General features: G+C 38.0%; 1 protein-coding gene across 1 annotated transcript in view; it reads left to right on the top strand.

The window, feature by feature from the left end:
• The window catches only part of BPNT2 (3'(2'), 5'-bisphosphate nucleotidase 2), a 36,458-nt gene extending 15,555 nt beyond the window's left edge, over positions 1-20,903 (top strand). The window contains exons 4-5 of the mRNA XM_037028603.1: positions 13,292-13,453; positions 14,933-20,903. Coding sequence (XP_036884498.1) covers positions 13,292-13,453; positions 14,933-15,201 — 431 coding nt within the window. The 3' untranslated portion in view covers positions 15,202-20,903. The remainder of the gene's footprint in view (positions 1-13,291; positions 13,454-14,932) is intronic.
• The last annotated feature ends 2,744 nt before the right edge of the window (positions 20,904-23,647 follow it).

Below are 23,647 nucleotides of genomic sequence, written 5' to 3'. Positions count from 1 at the left end.
CCCTTGCTTCCTCACCTTCCAACAAACGCTTCCAACAAATGCAGTCCTATTTGTTAGCCTCCCGTTCATGGCAGCTCGGAGCCTTGATGATTGTGTAGGAGTGAGAGCATGGAGGAGCATGCCAAAGAGCTTCCCATTTAGTTTAGGAGTGACCTTGCCTAAAGCCTTATCCCAGTGCATTTTGGTGTCACTGCAGCTGTTACGCTGTAGTTTGCCTGTCTAGAGAGGTTAGTTATGATCATGTGGGTAGCAGTGATAGCATGGACTATGGTCACAAGTCCACACTGATACGAGGAGTTGTCATAGTAGAGAAGTTGAGGGAAATAATTATTGGTGAAAGCCGTACTGCTAATAGTCTGAAGGGAATTATTACACTTTTCCTCGGTAACTCCCTAGCTCCCTTCAAAACTATGGGGCAAGGATCATGCTCTTTTGGCTCCACTATTCTCCAAGATGATAAGGTCCTCGATGGTGACACTATCCTCTTTGCCAGTATTGTAAGTAGCCCTAATAATCAGGTATAGTAGGTTAAATAATGTCCCCATCAAATTCATGTCTACTCTGTATTATCAGTTTCCTGGAACTGCCACAAAAAAACAAAAACAAAAGACAAACAAACAAAATACAAATTGTGTCTTTAAACAGATTTGTCTTTTCCGGTGTTAGAGACTAGAAGTCCAAAATCAAGAAGTTGGCAGAGCCATGCTTTCTGAAACCTGTAAGGGAAAAATCCTTCCATGTTTTTCTCTTAGCTTCTGATAGTTTGCTGACAGTCAATCCATGGTGTTCCTTGGTTTGTAAACGCATCATCTCTGCCTCCCTCATGGCATTCTCCCGGTGTCTCCGTGACTCTCTCTCTTCTTTCCTTGCAAAGACACCAGTCATGTTGGATTAAGAACCTTGCCTACTGCAGCCTGACCTCATCTTAACTAATCTTAAGTAATTACATTTGCAAGGACCTTGTTTCCAAATAAGGTCAGTTTCTGAAGTGCAGGAGGTTAGGGCTTCCACCATACCTTTCGAGGGAGCAAAATTCAGCCCACAACAATGTGGACTTCAGAATGTGAAATAAGATCTTTGCGGATATAATTAAGGTAAATATCAAGATGAGATCATCCTGGAATAAGGTCAGCCCTTACACCAATGAAAGTATCCCTGTAGAAAGAGACTACACAGACACACAGGGGATAATTGACATGAAAGTAGAGAAAGAGATTGGAGTGATACAAATAAGCCACTGAACACCAGGAGTGCCAGCAGCCACCAGAAGCTGGAAGAGAAGCTGTAAATGGATTCTCCCTTAGACCAGTCAAGGAACAAACCCTGCCAACATCTTGATTTGTGACCTCTGTCCTCAATCAAAACTGTGAGAAAGTACATTTTTCCTACTGTAAGCACCGAGTTTGTGATACTTTGTTACAGCAGCTCTAGGAAGCCAACACACAGGCATCCCTGCAATTGATGCTGTCATTTACTCCAGCATCTTTTTTGTGTCTCAGTGGTGTGGCTGACACGGCTTAAAAAGTCTGTGAAGTGTAGAGAAACAGAGACAAGGTTAAGTTTTGATTACTCTAAATTTGTTGGCTGTGCAGAATAACCTTGTATCCCTAATTCTCTTGGTTCCGAGGCTAAATGTGTAACCATTGGCTCTGTATTTCAAAACCACATCTTCTTTGTGGTATCTGACATTTTACCCCATTTTTATAATTCAAATAGTTTTTAATGTTGACAGTTTGATGAGCATGAAAGTTTTATGTTATTAGTGTGATAATGTGCCTCAAGATTAATTGTATAATTGCTCTATCAGCCTGTATATAAGCAGATCTGGGCTACCATGACAGCTTCCTGGTCCCAGGCACACTGACCATTCTCTCTTTTTCTTTTGCTGGGCTGACAGTTGTTGCCGTCCTCTGCATGGCTAGGGGTGGCTCACTGCTTCACCTCCCACCAGTGCAGAGGGTAAAAAGGGAGACTTACAGGGCATTTTACACTGAGGGTTTGATCTGTAAGTTTCACACATCAGTTCACATCCCATTGATTAAAACATAGCCTCGCGGAGGCTGAGAAATGTATTTGTTATTTCATTGGCCATCCAAGCTAAAATTCAGGGATTCTGTCACTCAGAGAAAATAGTAAAAGTGGGTATTTGGAGGATAATTTAGCAGTACTTATTACACCCAGTATAGTTCATTTGTGAGAGACACAACTGCAATTACTGTTCCCACTTAGAGGTAAGAAAATGAGACTCAGAACATTTTTATATTTCTTAAGATTATCCATCTAAATTAGAAGAGAAATCTACTCAGGAATATTGGACAGATCAGTTTAGCACATCACTTTTATAATAATAATTCCATGATTCCTAACTTTAGTATTGGTTTGGCCAGAAAATTTAGTTTTTTCTGTAAAGTAAAAGACACATTTCCAATTTTCACCAGTAACTTAATTGTTTAGATATTTTGAGTACTTGGCTCTCTCCTGCACGGTATAACGTTGATTGTTCTCAATTAATGTCTTGATTTGATCGCTACCAACTTCAGCTGGTCTACCCATCCATGGAGCAACATCCAGCGAGAAATCTCCACCATGATACTTCATAAACCACTTTTGACACATCCAGTCAATCAGTACAGCACCTTCTCCATATACTGCACAAATTTTTTGTTGCCGTCCAGTTGTGTTTTTATCTTCCTTGAAATAATAAAGCATGGTGTGCCAAAAATGTTGTGTATCTTGTTTCACCTTCAATATTAAAATGGCTGCACAAAAACTCACCAATTTTGATGTTATTTTTAAATTCATGCTGATATGACAGCTGTCTCAATACAGTCTAATAAAGTTGTTTTGACAACTAAGTTGTCAAAAGACAACTAAGTGCTACTGGAGCCATCTTATGGACAAAAACAAATGAACTTTTTGGCCAACCCAATATTTAGCAATTTGCTATATACTTAATGTTATCTCATTTGAATCTATTTTTTCTTTTTTTAATTTTTTCATGGTTTTATTAATTTGGCTTTTAAATTTTGTATTTATTTTTAATTGCAGTTGATACACAAAGTTATTAGTTTCAGGTGTACACCCCAGTGATGAGATGTTATATAATTTATTAAGTGATCATCTTGATAAAACTTGTACCCATCTCACACTGTACATAGTTGTTACAATATAATGACTATTCCCTCTGCTGCACTTTATTTCCTAATGACTGTTCTGTAACAGCCAGTTTGTACTGCTTAATCCCATCACCTTTTTCACCCATCCCCAGTCTCCCTGCTACCTGGCAACTATCAAAATGTTCTTTGTATTTATGAGTCTGTTCCTGTTCTCCTTAGTTGTTTATATTTTGTTTTTTAGATTTAATTGTTGATAGATATGTATGTATTGCCATTTTATGCATATTTTAATAATTTTCTTCTTAAAGAAGACGCTTTAACATTTCAAGTAATACTGGTTTGGTGAAAATGAGCTCATGTAACTTTTCTTGTCTGGGAAGCTCTTTATGTGTCCTTCAATTATAAATGATAACTTTGCTGAGTAGAGGAAACTTGGTTGTAGATCCTTGCGTTTCATGACCTTGAATATTCCTGGCCAGTCCCTTCTGGCCTGCAGAAGTTTCTGTTGAGTAATCAGCTGACAGTCTTATGGGAGCTCCCTTGTAAGCAACTCACTGCTTTTCTCTTGCTGCCTCTCACCTTTTGCATTTTAATTATGATTTGTCTTGGTAGTGTCTTCTTTGGGTTCAACTTATTTAAGATTGAAGATTCTCTGTGCTTCTTAGACTTCTATGTATTTTCTTCACTGGGTTAGGGAAGTTTTCTGCCATTTTTTTCAAATAGATTTTTAATTTTGTGTACTATTTTATTGATACCCCCTATTATGTGAATGTGGTATGCTTGAAGTTGGCCCAGAGGCTGCTTCAATTATTTGGATTCTTCTTCTTTTTGCTGTTCTGTGGCTGATAGCCTTTGTGTCCTTGTTCCGGCACCAGATGTGGTGGACCCTGGCCAGCAGAGTCCGCCTGTTGTGGCTTATGGCGAGAATGAATGCACAGGTGACAACAATCCTGTGGAGAAAAAGGGAACAGGCACGACTACTCTCTTAAGGGGAGAGTGCCTATGGTGCCTTGGCCACTCCCTGAAGAGGGGAGCTCCCCGACCCTTGCCTAGACAGGCTTTTATTGTTTTCTTGGGGGTCTTACATCATAGAAAGATTTATTACCTATTACATAGAATATTATTTTAGGTACAATATATATATTGTATTGTTTATATTTTAGGTACAATCAAGAAAATGAAAATAACATGCAGAGGGGAATGACGATGAGCTGATTAGCTCTGTCCTTGGAAGAACTCATACAGGCTTTGGAAATTACCTTGAAAATAGACAATACACATTTGTTGTTTTAGACCAGGGTGATGAAGTTTTAGCAAGAGCAAGCCATAACAATGTGTATGCATTTTCTAGGCCTGATTCTCACAGGAAAACTCGATTTGAAGATCTGGCTTCTGCCCACCACTTCGCTTCTATAGGTTTTCCATACAGAGCTGAGTCACATTTGCCAGGCAGAAACAAACCAGTCCCTTACACTGTTCTGATTGGGTGTTTTATCTTATTTATATGCTCCAAATCGCTATTTTAATTCTTGGCTTATCTACTGTACTGCTGATTCCCTGGAAATTATTTTCATTTCTGTTAGTGTATCCTTCATTTCTGACTGGTTCTTTTTTATGGTTTCCATGTCCTTTTTTATGCTAATGAAGTTCTAAGTTCATCTGCTCTTCCCCTAAGTTCACCAAGCATCCTTATAACCAGTTTTTTGAACTCTGTATCTATAGTAAATTGCTTGTCACCATTTTAGTTCTTTTTCTGGAGTTTTGTTCTGTTCTTTCATTTGGAACATGTTTGTCTCCTTATTTTGACAGCCTTCCTGTTTGTTTCTATTTATTAGGTAGAGCTACTGTATCTCCTGGGCTTGGTAGAGTGGCCTAATATAGTAAGTGTCTTGTAGGGTCCGGTGGCACAGCCTCCTGATCACCCAAGCTGGGTACTCTAGGTGTACCCCCAACCCCCTGTATGGGCTATGTACACCTTCCTGTTGTAGTTGAGCCATTGATTGCTGTTGGTTCGTCAGTGGGAGGGTTTTACCCCCAAGGCAATTGGCTGTGAGGACTGGCTACAACCACTACAGACGATCAGCTGTGCAGGGGTAAACCCCACAGAGCAGGACTTACTTCAGTGTGTCTCTGGTGCTCACTGAGTGTGCCCCTTGAGTGTGTTGCTTATGGAGGTGGTTGGGTGGTGATGCTTTGATGTGGTCTGAAGCTGTCCATGGAGTGTGCTGGCTCTGGGACCTCCTGAGAGGTGCAGGCAAAGGTCAGCACCACCTGTGTCCCACTAAGGCCCATCTGCATAAACTACAGAATGATCAGCAGATGAGAACTTAGGGGTGCCCATGAGAGGCCAAGCTATAAACCAAGGCCAACTGGGGTCGCTGTTGCTAGGCCTGAGGTCACTCAGCAAGAAGTATGGGCCATGCTGAGGCCAGATGCTGCTTGTTTGAGAGATTTTAGGTAAGACAGGCTGTCAGTATAGAAAAGTCACTGGAAACAGCATGGATGGTTCTACAAATTGGGTGGACCAGGGTCTACAGGAATCCCCAAGGTATTGCGAACAATGACAACCAGGTTTATAGATACAGATGGGCCCAGATACTGGGCCCATCCTCCAGTTCCGTGGAGGATGGGCCCAGAAGAGGAACAGTGTGTTCTGCCAGCACTTCTGTCTGGGAAAAGACTGCCCCTCCTGCCCTCACTTCTTTGTCAGACAATTCAGTTCCTCCCCATATATTCCTGGTGTCTCTTGAGTTGCTGCCCCAGTGCTGGATCTCACCTGGAGTGAGTCCATCCAAGTCCATGTGTGGGCTCTGTAAGAGGAGTGCCTGGGACTCCAGAAACCTTAATCTCACTCAGTCACAATCCTTGCTGGTTTTACAGCCAGAAATTATGGAGACTTCTCTTCCTGGCACTAGAATCCTGGACTGGTAGGCCTGGTGTGGGGCTGGGACACCTTGCCTCTCAGGGGGAACCTCTGCAACTAGGATATCCTGCTTAGTTTTTATCTGCCACGTGTGTGGGTGTGGGATCAGCCTGTTCTGTGTCTCTGCCCCTCCTACCAGTTTCGATGTGGCTTCTTTATATCTTTACTTGTAGGACTTTCCATTCAGCTCAATCAGCTAGATTTCAGGTGGTTCGGAATGATGGTGTTCAGTAGTTAAGTTTCAATTTTGATGTCTCATTTGAACTTTTTGATAATTCTGTATGACAAGGAAAAATGTGGCTGTCTTTTTATAAATGATAAAAGGAGCTTACCAGCTCTTACCATGAAAATCATATATTTAAAAATGTTACTGTAAGACCTAACATTTTTAATATCTCTTTTTTAATATCTCACATTTGTTTAGTGTTTTCACAGTTTATGAAGTATATTGATATAAATTCACTTTAGCCTTAAAATAATTCTGGAAAGAATATAAAACAGGAATTATAGTGATTTTTTAAAAATAAAAAGTAAAACAGATGTAAAAGTTAAGTACAGAGCTTAAGTCTTTGAAGCCCTCTCTCTCTCTTTTTTTTTTTTTTGACAATGTCTCTCATTGCCTCTTCTGTATCAGGATTGCATTTAGCTACATAGAAAGTAAATCTGATTACGGTGGTTAAACAAGCTAGCTGTTTATTTTCTCACCTAATAAGATGTCCAGAGAGTGGGCATTGTTTCTCACCTAGTAAAATGGCCAGAGAGTAGGCATTGTTTAGTGGCTTTATGATACTGTTGAGCTGACTTTTCTGTTTTTGCTTGTTCTTAGAAGATGGATTTTTAATTGTATATTCAAAGGTGATTGCTTCCAGTTACCATAGGTCTGTTCTAGGCAAGATGAGGAAAGGCGAAAGACAAAAGGTCTAGATCGACATCAGCTATTCTTTGTATTAACATCAGCCCTCTGCTTCCTCTCATCGGCCAGATGTCACATGTAACCCTTAGCTACAAACAGAGACTGCTGCTTCAAAGAGAATTAGAACCATAATAAAGGGAATGCAGAGGAAATCGGTATCAGATAGGCAAATTGATTTACATTCTTTGGGTCGTATTTTTCACATCTGTTCATTTTAGGGGGTGAAACTGGGATAATAAAATGTCCATTTTTTTAAATCTATATTTTATAATAATATTTATTTCTCCTCATAGACTTAATTCCTTAAAATAAAAAAGCCAAAAGTCTCTAACTTGTATGAATAAGTCATGTTTCAAAAATGTCTTTGTAAGTTACCAGTAAAATGCCCTGTTCTGTGATGCGGCTTCTGGTCCAGTATACTGGAACATAAGGTGCTTGCTGGTCAGCAAATATTCGTAAGACTAAGTTCTTAATCAGATGTAGGTTGACCTTCTATTTCTGGATCAAAGATTTGTTTGGTATGCCCTTTTTTGAGACTATTGTTAATATTTTCAGATCTAGACTGTATATTGGCAGAGCACTGACCATTAAATACTGTATGTTTACCAGAGTTTAGCAACACTTGACTATAAAAATGGGACATAGATATTGTTGGCAGCAGTTAGAGCAAAGCTGACTAAAATTCTTGTCACATTTAATTAGAATTAATTCATTGGGTTTGAAAACTTAGATACTTCAGTAGTGTTTTAATAGAATAATAAGTGTGTATGTAGTATATCCACTCAATAATTTGTAGCTATTAAAACAAGTTATAATTGCTGAAGTTTGTGGAACAAAGTACCAACTACTTTTTATTTTCTGTTTTTTGGCATATCTTATAGAGAGAATAAACACATTCTGATAGTTGTTGTTTTACCTTATTACTATTACCGCATCATCCATCATTAATATTTATTTAAGTACCTCCTGTATTTTTTAAGGTGATTGGAAAAACTTTGTAGTAAGTGTTATGACTGAATGTATTGACTTTGTGTAACATTAACTATATTTTTTAAAATACTAAACTTGCAATTCTACTCAAATTATTCTGGTACTGTCTACACCCTGAGATAATGCTGTCTTTATTCTCCTACACAATACTGACCTCTAGAGGTACAGCAATGTAAATTCACTTTTTAGTAAAACATTTTTGGATCATTTCTAAAATGAATTTAGAGGATTTTGTTTTTTTCCTCTCATTTCTTATTTTAAACTTCTACTATAAATAACTTCAAGCATAAAATTATAATAAATGTTTATATACAGTAGTCTCCCCTTATCTCAGTTTCATTTTCTGTGGCTTAGTCACATGAGATTAATCACAAGCCAAAAATATTAAATGGAAAATTCCAAAAAATAAACAATTTGTAAGTTTTAAATCGTTCTCCCTTCTGAGTAATGTGGTGAAATCTCATGTCATTCTGCTTTGTCACAGCCAGGATGTGAGTCATCCTTTTTGTCCACACTGTATCTGCTCCCCACCTGTTAGTTATTTAGTAGCCTTCTTGATTGCCAGAGAGAATTAGTTTCATATAACTTTTATTATTGTATATTGTTTTAATTGTACTATTTTATTGTTAGTTACTGTTGTAAATCTCTTATTGTTCCTAACTTATAAACTTAACTTAGTTATGTGCATCTAGGAAAAAACATAGTATAAAAAGGGTTCTGTACTACCTGCAGTTTCAAGCTTCCAGTGAGGGTCTTGGGATGTGTCCTGGGCAATAAGAGCGGACTGCTGTACTCCTTCTTCTAGATGTAACAGTTGGTAATATTTTTATATGTTTGCTTTTTATTTTAATCTTCACTCGAGGATATGAGTTTTTGTTGTTGTTGTTGTTTTACTGGTTTCTTTAGAGAGAAGTGGGGAGAGAGCATGAGAAAGAAATGTCAATGTGAAAGAGAAACATTAATCAGTTGCCTCCTGTATTTACCCTGACCAGGGATTGAACCCATAGCCTTAGAATGTGCCCTGACTGGAATCAAACCCACAGCCTTTTAGTGTATCGGACGATGCTCCAGCTGACTGAGCCATCCAGCCAGGGCTTACATATTTACCTTTCTTTTTTGCCTTTTTTTTTGTTTTTGTACTTTAAAGAAAATTACAGGGATCATGACATTTTACCCTGATATACTTCAGTATGTATCTCTAAAAAATATGTTTCTGTGCAAGAACAGAGCTATCTATATAATAATAAAATTAAAAATTATTCTTAAGTTGATCCACTATTCACATTTTTCCCAATCATTCAGAAGATAATTTTACAACCGATTGCTTCAAGCCAAGATCCAGTCAAGTGACAAGCATTTCCTTTGCTTGTTAGGTTTCTGCATTACATTCTCTTATCTGGACAAACAACCTCCAGCTCCCTTCCACCATCACATTGATTCCCTGAGAAGACCAGGTCAATTTTTATAGAATGCCCTACCTTTTGGATTACTCTCTTTCCTCGGGGTGTCATTTAATTTATTTTTTACATCTTTTTCTTATAAAGTGCAAATTAGTTCTGGAGCCTTAATTGAATTAAGGTTAAGCATTTTTGTCAAGAATACATTGTAGATATTCTTTGTGTACTTCCTACTGCATAATATTACATGACATACACTATCATCAATAATGCCAAAAATAGTTAAGGTGGTCATGATCAAATTTCTGTTATAAAATTATTTTAGTTCTCTTGCTACCAACAGGGTAATCTGGAGAGATTTTGGCATCATTGAAAAATCAAGATTTCTATTAAACCTTTTACATAGTAGTTTTATGATCCATTAAAGATGTAAAATGGGACTTTATAATTGCTTTTTTTCCCCTACATATACTAGCTAGAATTCTTCTATAAGGGAAATTTCTCCATCAACAGAAGTAATTTTGTTTATCTTGAAATGTTGTTCTTACAAGATAAACGTTTAACTCTTCCTGCACTAGTTTTCAATTAAAGAGTTAGGGTAGAAACTATCTCCAATGAGAACAAATACTATTTTGGGGCCAGGGAAAAGAGCAGGCTTTCTCCTTTTTTATATATATCTTTATGATCTCATGGACTTTTATATATTCAATCGAATAAAACTAGAGTTCTTATGTCTTAAGTTAAAATTTTGTTCTTCACTTTTACTAACACCTTAATACACAAGGACTGTCTGAAAAAAGGCCAGCCATTGTTAATATAAGAACAGTTTGTGCAACTTCAATGTAACCTGTCAGCCAAGGAGAGTGGACTGAAATGCACTTGTGTAAATAATGATGACTTCGCTGTGCTAATCAGTGGTGGGGGTAGACACTGTTGACTGAGCATGTGTACTGTGTGGCCATCGCATTCAAAATGGCTGAGCCAGTAGAGTGAATATGCATCAGATTTTGCTTTAAGCTTGAACATTCGTCTGCGGAAACTTCAGATGATTCAGAGGGCTTTTGGGGATAATGCAATGAGTGTAGAGATGCCACACAACGGAAATGGCCCCAGCTGTGGGCAACTGGTGATTGGCAGCTTCATCATGGCAACGCACCAGCTCATGCATCACGTATTGTGCAGAGTTTTTGGCGAAACTTTAAATCAACCAGGTGACTCAGCCCCACAGCATCTCAGATTGGTGCCCTTCAACTTCTGGCTTTTCCCCAAACTAAAATCACCTTTGAAAGGGAAAAGGTTTCAGACCACCGATGAGATTCAGAAAAATGCAATGGGGCCGCTGATGGTGATTCCAAACAAAGGATTTTGTGTAGTGTTTTTGTTTAGGTAGCATCTGTTGGTTTTCTCCTATGAGCAAAAATTGAGTCAGCTTTAGCCTCCTTATCAAACACCATTCCATTTTAATTAGTCATGTCTTTTTTTATGTGTATCTGTCTACTCTGTTCCTTAACTCTTCAGATTTAAGGTGGTATCTTTTCAGTCTCACCATTCAACGTTGACATAACATTTACACATCTGTATTTTCCCACCTTTTCCCTATTTTTGGTTTCCTGTAAAATTCAATTTAATTTATTCAGTGCACCCATGGTATGCCCCCTTTTTTTTGGTTAACATAGAAACTGTCAAACTGCTGTGATAATTGTGGGCACATGTTAATTCTTGTTGGTAAAAAGGATGATAATCAGATTTTTGTAAGGGGCTTGATTTTTTTTGCCTGGAGTGCCAAAGAGCTTTGTAATAATAGAGCTATGATATATTTTAGGATCAGAGTTTGCATCTGAACAGATGTACACATACTATGTCTCTCAGTGTGAACATTTAGGTCTTTTATTTTAGGGACATTTTCTTGAATCATAATTTTAATGACTACTTCTATTCATTATTTTGTTTTCCTTTTTCAGGGACTCCTAATGTGTGTTTGTTGACTCACTGACTTTTGTATCTATCACTTTTTCTCTGGTTCCTTTTATCTGTTTACTTGTTTCACTATTTGTTTGTCTTGTTGCTTGCTCTGCTTTTGGACGAGTCTGTTGTCCTTCACATATTCTATAATCCAGTGCTAAGTCTTCACTGATTTTTGTCTTTATTTTCTGTCTTGTGTTATAAGTTCCCATTTCATGTCTTTGTATTATTTGTTCATTTTTTTCTTGAGTTTATTATTTGTATCATAGCATTCTTTTTTATTTTTGTTGCTTGTTTATTTTTATAATCGTGTTGGAATGTTATAGTTTTCCTCAGCTTTGTAGAAATTTTCAAGTAGCCTGAAACGTTTTAACTTTTATTTTCTTTCTTTTTAAAATCTTCATTGTATTTTTTCCATTACCATTTAGTCTCCTTATACCTCTCCCCCCAATAATCTTTATTTTCTGTGTTTTCTTCTTATATTTTTCAATGGACATGGTGGTTTTACTTTTTGTTTTCTTCTTCGTATTTGGACCAGCTTCTGTGGAATTGGTTGGAGGCTGGTGATTCTCAGTTTAGGAGACATCATTTGTTAGCATGAAGAAGGCATTATCTTTATTATCAGTTGTCTTTTTTGTTTGTTTTCACATTTCCTCTTTCTTGTTTGATCCAGTCTTTTTCAACTCCTTCCTTCTCTTTAGTTCTATTTACTGGATTCTAAATCGTCTCTGTTTTGGAGAGACATTCTAAAATATATTGTACATCATCCAGTATATTATTATTAAGATATCATTTTTGGTTCCATGTCTTCTCCAGGCCTCTTCTCATTGTTCTATTGCCAAGTTTTGGGCCTGCTTTCAGCGGTTCTGATTTGGGTTGGAATCCTGCGAAGGAATCCTGTCCGACGTCCTGTCACCACTGAGCTCCTCCGCCCTCTTGGCTCCTCTGTGAAGCTCCTGCTGTGTTCTCCACACTGGGCCCCCTGCAGCGCTTACTCAGCTGACCCCTTTGTTCTTCAGAAATTTTGGCTGATCCCTGTCTTCTCTCATCTACCTGTAGATGTTGATTAAGGCTGTGTGTGTTTCCCTCCTTGCTGCTGCGTGGGGTTTTCAGAAAGAAGTGGGAGAAGAGTCCGGGAGACTGTCGTTGTCCTTAAGGAACTCAGAAACCCAGACACTATTAATTTTTTTGATTTTTCTTTTTCTGCAGCCGGGAGTGTGCAGTTGTGCAGCTGCTTTCACTGCTAGCTGTGGTGGCTGTATTTTATCCCCCAGCGAGTGACTGCTAGAACAGCAATCTAATTGGGATCATTCTGAGCAAGTTGGTTTTCGTATACAGTTGGATAGACAGTGAAGAAAACTTCCAAACCAAGAAAAACATTTCAAGCCATCTCTGGGGTCTCCCCAGCTTCTTAAAAACTTCTGTCTTATTTTGAAATCCAGAACTTTTTATTCTGTTTGGCAGAGCAGATGTGTAAACCTCACTTCTTCAACAATTTTAAAATTTAAATTATTTGGGGTAATTAGTTGTGCTTACGTCATAGGTTGTCACAGGTTGGGTTCTGCAGCAATCAGACTTTGAGATAGAGATTAGCATGCCGAATGTTTTCTGGGGGTGCTCTTGGGATTCCGCCTAGGAAGGGTGGTAAGGAGGTCGGATCAGGTACCGGGAGAGGTGGAGTTGCCATGCAGTTCAGTGCAGACTCAGCCACCACCCCACAGGGAGCTCTGGAACCTGAGACTTCTTAAGCCAAGTGTTTAGTGGTTACTAACCTCTGGCCGGGCAGGGTTTAATGGACTTTTTAAGCTTTGTCTTAATACAGTAAGCAATACAATATTTCTCTTTACTCAGAAAACAAATAAAACTTCTGTTTTGGAATAAAAATACAAGGAACTCTGTGGAAGAAAAAAATTTTTTCAGTCATTCTTGGTACTTCGAGTTGTACTTTTAAAAACTCAGGTACTATTAATGGATTTTGTTTGCTTTTCAGCTTGGGCAATGGTAGATGGTGGGTCAAATGTGAAAGCCCGAACTGCCTACAATGAGAAGACACCGCGGATCGTTGTGTCTCGCTCCCATTCAGGAATGGTCAAACAGGTTGCTCTCCAGACTTTTGGAAACCAGACTACAATTATTCCGGCTGGTGGTGCTGGTATGTTTGTCCTCTCCTGTGCTGCCTGTAAAGTACTCCCAGCATGGTCAGGGCTCCTGTCAGGGGAAAGGTTTGGTTGCAATGCATTTGGGAGGAAACTTCAAGACAGACATGGTCTCCTGCTTGGCTGTGTCTAGAGTGGGATTTCAGTCACACCTGCCTTCTTGTTAAGAAACACTCTTCCAGTAGAAACAAATGATTTCATACTAGTGATTTCTGTTCTTGTCAGTGATATACTGTCAGGTTTTTTAAAAATAGATGATCTGATTTAAAAATAGCTCTCCGACTAGTGTAACTCTAGGAATATCAGAGAGAAGGAAAGCTCCAAGTACATCACGATGCTTCATATGGCAGAAGGATGCCAGGAACCATCGTAAGTGGCCTTACAATGGCTTATCTCTGGAGGACTTTTGACACCTGTGAGTTTCTCGGCTTGCATGTCTGGGATGAGCCAGAGAGTCAAGTGCCCACCCAGCTAGCTTAATGTATATTCTGTACTGTTGTGTTGCTCATGTTACAGATCAGGGGCTAGCTGGGCTTAGCCTTTCAGAAAAGGCCAGATAGTATATATTTTAGGCCTTGTGAGCCACAGAAGGTCTTTGTTTTGTTTTGTTTTTTTAAATTACTTTTTCAAAATACAAAAATCATTCATAGCTTGAGGTCTATATAAATGTGGATTTGGCTCATGGGCTGTTTGCCCACCCTTATTTTAAATACAATTTAATATTATAAAAGTGATTTAATGCAAATAAATAGCAAATAATGGTCAGGAAGAACATTTGTGTTTCAAAGCCTTTTCAGCATAGTAATAAGGGTGAAATAATGCTTATTAACTTTTAGCATAGTAGTTTTACTTTACTGATCACATATAATTGCCTTTCTTAATACGATTTTAGCATTTTGTAACAGTCTATCTGTTGGGTCGGTAAAGAACAGTAATGGCCGAAATACTCAGTAGCGATGGTGTAAAGTAGGTTCTAGATCTAGCTTCTTCTATGGTCGTTTCATTATTTTATTTTAAACTCTATTTCATTACAAAGAGGACATAAGGTAGTAGTGTTATCTTCTATTTTCTTCTTTCAAATTCAGCCTTACCACATTTTCAGGTGAAACCTGTGTATGTTTATTTTCAGTGTAATATTCAATAGGAAATAATATGTACTGAATGTATTATTTCATAGAAAACAGCCACAACGTGGATGTAAATTTTAAAAAGTATAAGCATATATTTGGTCATTCTTGAGAATAACTAAATAAGTTATTTACTTTACACTATATATTTTTTCATTTGGGTTTAATTTCTGGGCTGTTACTTAAAAAAATACCTGTTTAAAATAATTTTAGACTTAGCATTTGCAAAGATAGTGCAAACAGTTCCTCTACACCCTGTGCTGTTATTTTTAACAATGTACTAAAAAAATTAAGCTACTTTCTTTAAATCTTTTCCACAGTGACCTAATTCCTATGTTTATCTTTTAGGTTATAAAGTTTTAGCGCTCTTAGATGTGCCTGATAAGAGTCAAGAAAAGGCTGATCTATATATTCATGTGACATACATCAAGAAGTGGGATATATGTGCTGGCAATGCCATCTTAAAAGCCCTTGGGGGGCACATGACCACCCTGAGTGGTGAAGAAATCAGTTATACCGGTTCTGACGGCATTGAAGGAGGGCTCCTGGCCAGCATCAGAATGAACCACCAAGCTCTAGTCAGAAAACTCCCAGATCTAGAGAAGACAGGACATTAGTGAGCATTGTTGATTATACATCACAGCTCTTCCAGAGCTCACCTGGTCAGCCTAACACGCTGGAGGCTTCAGAGGATCGGTGGAAACTATGCATGGTTAAGGCCATCCCAAACTTTTTCAAGTATTTATGAAGCACCGGAGACTTCTTTTCCCTATGATAAGATGCAAGATCAGGGAAGACGATTGCTTCGTGTCTCAAGTATTGTCTTTATTTTTGAGACTATTTTCCTACGGTTGTCACACACGAGACACACATATATATATATTTGTGAATTAAAACCTGTAACTGAGTCTGCATTGTTACGCGTCACCATTTTCACACAACATCATGAATCTTCAGTGTTGGTACTTTCATGTAGAAATGGGCCGAAGAAAGGGTTGATTTCATATAGATGTTTAATATTACTTACATCTCATTGAAAATAAAGTAATTTGGGGTTTTTAACCCCTAATTCAGATGGAAAGCACAAGAAGCCACATGTTCGTTAATATGCAACAAATGCTCTATCCGTTCCTGAATATTTGTTACGTATTTTAATACGTAACAAAAAAGGCTTAAATTGTTTTTTTCTTTGAAATTTTAATAGCAGGTTCACCAGCTAGTAGAGAATATAGATGTATGGTAGATGTGTTGTAATTTCTGTGTGTGTGTGTGTGTTTTGTTTCTACAATGAACAATAGGTTTGTGCCCATAGGTTCAACTTTTCGGACATCTTGCTGTTGGTTTTCATTTGCTCTATAGACAGTGCATGATTCCATCCTTTCCCCCTTTACCAACATTAGCCTTTTACTCATAAGTTTTGGATTAAGATTTCAGGGTTAGCATTGCATTTTGGTATATTTTCTCATTAGGGACAAAATATGCTATAAGGCACTACAAAAATATAAAGAATTCTATTATTAGTTGAAAGTTATTTGACACTACATGAATTGGGCTAGATTTCATTATTTTCAAAAGCTTTTAAGTACTTTTAAAAAAATCTGCCAGGTCTGTATATAAAAATTCTATCATCAAGAATGAGTTATGGTTGCTGTTATCATTAATAAATGGATCTAACCTAACCAAACTCAAAGTAGTAAATTTTGAGCTATTTTATAATTGCCCTTTAGATTAAAATAATGCAAGTTAAAATGAATTTTTGAAGCATTATTTTTCTAGTCAGTGTGCAGGATCTGGTTGGAAGAACGGTTGTAGCATGTTCACGGTGTCACTGTAATTAGAACCTTGCTTTGTGAACTACTTTTGGGATGTCTGATTTCTCTCTTGTGTTATCTGAAAACTTCATGTATGCAAGCAGTACCATGATTTCATGTGACTTTGATGTCCTTGTATTTGGCAACACTGATAAGGAGAGGGATTTCTCATAATTTCCTTTCTTCCCTCCCCTTTTTCCTTCCTTCCTTCCCCCTAAAGCAATTTTCCATTTATTCCTTATCTTGGAGGTAAACTTGACCAAAGAAGGAACAGCCAGCCTCACCTGGTAGAATGTGCATATGGTTTTAGGTTTGCATATAACACTGTTGTCCAAAGCCCTTTAACTCCTCATTAGGAAATTGAATTTAGCATGATGCACCTGTTTCCACCCAGACTCTAGTGACTGGCCAAGAATCTGATAGGTCTCCCTATGTAGGCTTTTATTCAGTGACAATTTGTTCAAGAAGTTTGGTCGTTGGAATTCTTGATATTTAAACAGGACTTAGGAATTTCGAACAGATTATTGAAGACTTCACCTTTTTACTTTGCAAGGAGATGAGAAAATCCTTTTTTCTCAGGAGACATAGAAAAAACACATAGAGTGTTTCCAGAGTTCTGTAGTAGGAAAGCATTTGTGTCAGTGTAATTTGTCAAACTTAGGGAAACAGGAGTAGCACAGTAGGAAATGGAATTTCTTTCATTGGAGTTGGGGTTTTCTCCCCACTGTTACATGGAAACTTTAGTAAGTATGATTGCTTTGGCTTTATTTTTAGTTTTATTAATTGCATGCAGATAATGACTTTGTGAAGGAATTGTGTGCAAAAATCAAGATACTGGCTGTCGGTTAAATGCATTATTTTTATAATTTGGCATAGTCTAGTTACTAATGATTTTCAAGTGTTTTTATAGAAGAAGTCTTTAAACTTTCTTGTTTCTGAAAGTCCATATACAGCACAGAACTAATATAACTACAAAGAACAGTATTTATATTTATTTATGTAAGACGTTTTTGCTAGCACATAGCCAAACACCTTCATGAGTAAGTGAGGCATGCACTGCCTCCTAGAATTACATACATTATTTCTAAAATGTAGCAAAATAACTAGAGTTTACTTTTAGTGAATCTCACCTCCCCAACCCCTGGTCTTCCCTTTCCCTCACCTTTGTTCTAATTTAGAGGGTCATTTTCCCTTCAAATTGAGTTTTACACATCGCATGAGTAAAAGCAGCCACATCAGGAACCTCAGTAGCCATCAGCTATCCCCTTTTTCTCCCTCCCTTGGTTTCTACCTCGTTCCCTATCTCCCTAGCCCCTAATGTTCTCATTTTATTTCTGCTCTTCTTAACCAGTATAATATTCCCCAAACCTTATCCAGGAATTCTTTCACAGACATAATTTATCGTAAAATTGGCTGCTGAACTCTGAGAGTAGAACTGAAACTCCAGTGATCAGTCCTGGTGGAATCCTAGCTGACAGTTTTCAGACTCCCCAGAAAAAGGAAAGTAAAAGCACTTCAAAACCACAGAACTTTGTGCTGTTAAATCTAATCCAATGCTTCTGTCTTTACAAAGCAATTCTTCCAAGCCATCCTTCAAAGAATGGAAATGCAGAAAATACAAGAGTTGGGTATATAAGCCTGCTTGGGAAAACTTGCCTTTTCTTTTAGTTTTTGTGCTTGAATCCTTCCTTAGTTCAGTTGAGATTACAAGGACCTACAAGATAGGTCCTATCTGTCCTTGGTATTCAGTTGACCCCTTTTTCCCCAATTCTATGTTTTTTAAAAAATTAAATTAACATTCAAGTGAATTGTTTATAGCTGTATAATGAAATAAGCATTTTGGTGTATGTGTTTTAAGTAACAACTGTGCAAACTCTGCTGGCTGCTCCCTTTCAATATTGTGCAAACTGGGGCAGAGGAAGTGGGGGAGGGTCAGTGGCTAAGAAAAAGGTGGGAAAGGGGAAAGACAACTCGGGAAGGGTAGCGGAGGGAGGAGGCAAAGCACACACCTGCCCTGACCCTGGTGATGGGGAACTCTGCCCTTGTCTCAGATATTTAATTCAAATATTGAATTTCACTCAGGCATTGAAGGTGACAACTATCCCTGATAGCCCAAGCATAAAGGAAAGCAGGAGTGCACACCCATTCCTCAGAAAAGAGAACGCCCAGCTTGCCTCTCCTAGGTTACACCTTGAAAATGGCCTTATGGGTACAGTCTTTGGCAGGTTAGAAATGGAAACTATTTAGCTTAGTCTAGCTGCAATGACTTAGTTATGTGCTGATTGCTCCCGGATAGGAACAATGATTTTTCATTTTGATTATTTTTGGTACATGCCTACAAACGTCTATTTTGTAACTGTTGCATAAAATAAACCTAGACTATGGTTTTATTTTCATCCTAAAAAAAATGTGCCTTAACAATAGGGCATTGTATGTTAAGGGAAAACAAAATCTTTTTTTTAACAGATGGGGAAAATAGGAACTTTTGCCATTAAAATTTAAGTTCTTTTAAAATGTTTTTAACATTAGAGTTGGGAAAAATTCATTAAAGTTAAAAGTGATATAAAATTATTTTTGCATAATCTAGCATTTACAACAAAAGTACATTTTTATAACGCATCTATCTTGGTATATAGGTTTGAAATAATACTTTATCCTTTGGTTTTTAATTTCAGTTAATATAAGATCAGAATAGATTACATTTTTAAAGTTTTTACTTTTAAATCACTTTTAGTATGCTATTATATGTTCTCCTAGTATTGAGTCACTTTGGTATTAAAAAAAGTAGCTATTTATTCATTGTGCCATATCAGTAATTTATTAATGTTCAAAAATACTGTTGTATTTTTGTATAATGTTCAAAAATGTTGTATTACATAACAAACCAGAGCAGTTTCTAGGTGGGGGAGGGTTCTGGTTACCAGTTACTGTGTGGGCAAGAAGAATTAAACTTCCTACTTCAAAAGGAAGTTTTGCTTTTGTGTTTTGAGGTACTTCTTGTATAAGTGGTTGATTTTTATTTCCTCAAAGCCTGGCAGATATTTTCATTGCAATTTTTCATTGGTGAAGGCTTACAGGGAAGCTTTCTATTTTGTTTAATTTGGGGGTTTGGTAGTGAATTAATTTTGTGGGAAAATGAAATACAGTTTTCCTTTGAGATAATATAAGCCAAACTTTCAGAAGTTAAGGATAATGGATAATATTAAAACATCTTGTTATGTATATTGTGTTTGTTGTAATGGTTCCCAAACTATTATAATTAAGGTAGTTTGTGTAATTGCAAAAGCAGAAACTGATCTTTGACTGTTACAGTGTTTCATTAAAATTCTCTTTGAGGTGTATGTTATATACACAGTAAATTATTATTCAAGAAAGATTCTGTATTTTTTAATAGAAAATATAGATTACCAAGTCACCATTAGATCAATTAGCCTACAAAGACTTCATCTTTCTCCTTGACTTGAAGTACTCCTCTTCATTTATGTTGAGTTAAAGAATGAATGTTTGTGGGATTTAATTTATGTATAAAATACGGACTTCAAATTCATCTGCCCTTATGTCCACCGTTGGCAGAAGCTAAAGTTAGCTTCATAGTCCAGCAGGAGAGGCCACGTTCTGCCGTGAAGAACTGTGCTGCTGCCGGTGGCTTTCCCCCCTTTGATGGTGTTACTTGCACTACTAGATGCATATACACAAGGGGTTGAATTGACACTGAAACTATGAAGTGATGTTTCCAGTCTATGCTCCTGCCAATTCAAACTTTGTTTTTAATCACCCTCACTTTCTGTCAGTCTCTTTCATATAATGGGCTATTGATGATGACAGGGTTAAAGTAAAAATATCTTTGACCACCCCTACCCCCTCACACATTTAAAGCTGTAGAGGAACCAAGCCACTTCCCGTTGCCAAGACATCCTTAGACACCAGAGTTTACTTGGCATGCTGTACCCTGCCTACCCACACCACCAAACTGAAGGGGACGGGGTTCCAACCTCAGACTTCAGTGTCTACTGGAGAGTAGAACTCTCCCCTCTCCCTGTTTTTAGAGCATTTGTTTTTTGGTTTTGGTTTGTTGTTCCTCACGTATCACACTCATTTATCACACTCATTTGCAGATGTGCTGTTGTGAACTTTCCAGGACAGGGATTATATACCTTGGTGAATTTTATGTTTCTGCTTCAACCCTGGTAGCCCAGTGTTTTGAACAAATTAGGTGCTTAATTATGTTGATTGAACTGAGTTGAATAAAGGGTTTCTACTCGCATTAGCCCCTCTTGGTTCAGTTGTGTAAGCTGGTAGCTTGTTTTATTTTCTCTGCATATATTTATGGTTATCACCCTCCACACACTAAATTACTTTTTAAAGTTTTGCTTTGGATACTACCTCTTGGCCAATTAGCTCTAGAAAATGTGATTGCCTCCAGTGAAACGGTTATCTCAAACTCCTGCCCTTGGATATACTTTGCCAGACAAATTTGAATTTTCTGAATAAATTGGTCATGTCTGAAATGCTGTGTCACATCTGCTTTTTTTCTTTTATTTTTTAACTTTGTATACAATTCAAGGGGCATCAGATACAGTCACAGCGTGCAATTGTCACACTATCCATTTGAAGAACCTGCTCATCCCAAACTCTGTACCCATTAAACAGTCACTCTTAATAAACCCTTCCCCAGCCCCCAATAACACCTGCTTTCTGCCTCTGTTATGCATCTACTTTGAAACTCAGTTATGTGGGATTCTCTGTCTTCTCTCTCACAAAATTCATGTTTGAGAATGTATGTGACAAAAATAGCTGTAACAAAACTATAACTTGAATCCTTTATTAGATTTTTTTAAAAAGTATCAGGATAGAAAAAGCAAAAGAAGAAAAGAACAAAATTATGGGAAGGTGGTAAAAGAAAAGGTATAATGAGAAAGATACCCAAGGCTTTTGTTTTCTTTAGTATTGGAGGTGATAAATGTCATCCAGATCCCTTAGGATGTTTTAGTTTTTACTTTAGTTTCTTCTGAGGACAAAATAAAGCAAATTTCAGAAGAGTAAGACCTTTCATTCTGTCACCAGCAAACCACACATCTCCGCCCTCTACTGGGCTACTTTTAGCTACAATGTTTAAGTTCATTAGCTGCACTTACATATTGATATTACGGATGCTACATAGTTTTTATGAAATTTTGCTTGTTATGTTTTCTGAGTATTGAAAATTGTGACTTGCAGATGAGCACTTTCCACCTGACAAAGTTGATTATAGAAATGACAGGGTGACATGAAATACTAGTTCCAAGTGTACAACATAATTTGACATCTAAATACCCTACGAAGGGATCACAATAGGTTTAGTAACCATCTGTCACCATACAACATTATTATGATATTCTGACTATACGTATGTCATATGTCAACTATAATATTTTTAAATGGCACAGTAGGGGAGGTATATGGGCTTGCGGGCTTGCTCTTCTTTTGATCCTCATCTGAGGGTATGTTTATTGATTTTAGAGAAGGAGGGAGGTGAGGGAGAAAGAAACATTGATGTGAGAGAGAGACATCGATTAGTTGTGTCCCATACATACCCTGACTGGGGATTGAACCTGCAACCTAGGTGTATGCCCTGACCAGGAATCAAACTTGTAACCTTTTGGTGTGTGAGAAGATGCACCAACCAACTGAGCCACCCAGCCAGGGCTGTATGGACTTGCTCTTAAAGCTAGTGAGCCTTGTTGTGGCTGGGAATTTGTAAGTGGTTGGCGTTCCGGAATGTTCCACCACTCTCTGCAGATCCAGCAGGTGTCTCTAGGCTACATTTATGTACAAGGTGTGTTCAGAACGTATCAACCTATGTTCTGTGAAAAACAGAGACATTTATTAAAGAAGACACAAGAAACATTGTTCATAGTACAATGACACCTCAGGTCCCTTCAAAGTAGACATCGTGGTACCTCACAGAGTTCTCTCAACCACCATCAGCTGCCCCTGCCATATTTTTCTTAATATCATTAACCATATGAAATCTCTTCTCTCTCCAAGGTAATTTTTTAGTTTGGGCAAAAGCCAGAAGTCACAGGGCATCAACTCGGGGCTCTAGGGGGCTGAGTCACCTGGGTGTTTTGAAGTTTTTCCAGGAAACTGCACAAGATGATGCATGAGTGGGCATGTTGTGATGAAGCTGCCACACCAGTTGCCCATAGCTGTGGCCATTTTCAGCATATTGCATCTCTCAGTGGACAAAGAACATGGAGGTAACACTCATTAATTGTTTGACCTGGATGGGTGTATTTGTGCTAGACAACACCTTCCCAATCAAAAAACAATTAAAAGGGCCTTGATCTTGCTGGGACTTTGCCATGCTTTCTTCAGGTGTGGAGGACCAGGCGACTTCTGCTGGAGTGACTGGGCCTTCACATCCAGATCATAGTCGGGAATCCGTGATTCATCTCCCGTTATGACCTTGGAGAAATCTGGCTCATTGGTAGTGGTTTGCATCAGGCATTAGCAACTGCAGCACCATGTTTCTTCTGCTCTGGAAATCAGAAGCCAGGGAACGAATTTTGCCACAACACGTTTCACACCGAGACCCTGCATCAAAATCTCAGACACAGTAGTTTTTGTAATCCCAGATCAGCTTCCAGTTCTCAAACTGTCAGTCGCTGATCTTCATTGATACATGTTCACCATTCTCAGGTGTTCTGTTTGTTGCAGGTCTTCCAGAATGTGAATCACTTTCAACAGATTCTCAATGATCTTTGAAGCATTTGTGCCACATTTTTATTGGCTGTGCACTCATTGCATCATGCCTAAAAGCCTTGGTTTCTGCAGAGGAATGTTCAAGCTTAACACAAAATTTGAGGCAGATTCATTGCTCTGCTTGCCCAGTCATTTTGAATGTGACAGCCACACAGTGCACATGCTCACTCAATGGCATCTACCACCCCCACTGACTAGTACAGTGAAGTTGTCATTGTTTGTGTGCATTCCGGTCCACTCTCCTTGGCTGCCAGGCTACACGGATGTCACTCAAACCATTGTTATATTAACAATGGCTGGACTTTTTCTGGACAGACGTCATATAGGAGACAGAAAGTAGCTCTTTGATTATACAAAGAGGCAGATTTCTTTGTTTTAGAACTCTGACATACCTGATTTTACATTGTTTGAGTCCTTCCCAGTATTGGGTTTGTCTTAGATACTCCATAAATATACCTTGATAGTTGTACTTATTGTAAGTGCTCAGCTCAGGAAAGGGCAGGTTTGA

This window comes from Sturnira hondurensis, unplaced genomic scaffold (genome assembly GCF_014824575.4).
Source record: "Sturnira hondurensis isolate 20B ecotype Veracruz unplaced genomic scaffold, ASM1482457v3 Scaffold0020080, whole genome shotgun sequence".
NCBI classification, from domain to species: domain Eukaryota; kingdom Metazoa; phylum Chordata; class Mammalia; order Chiroptera; family Phyllostomidae; genus Sturnira; species Sturnira hondurensis.
This window is presented reverse-complemented; position numbering and strand designations above follow the sequence as displayed.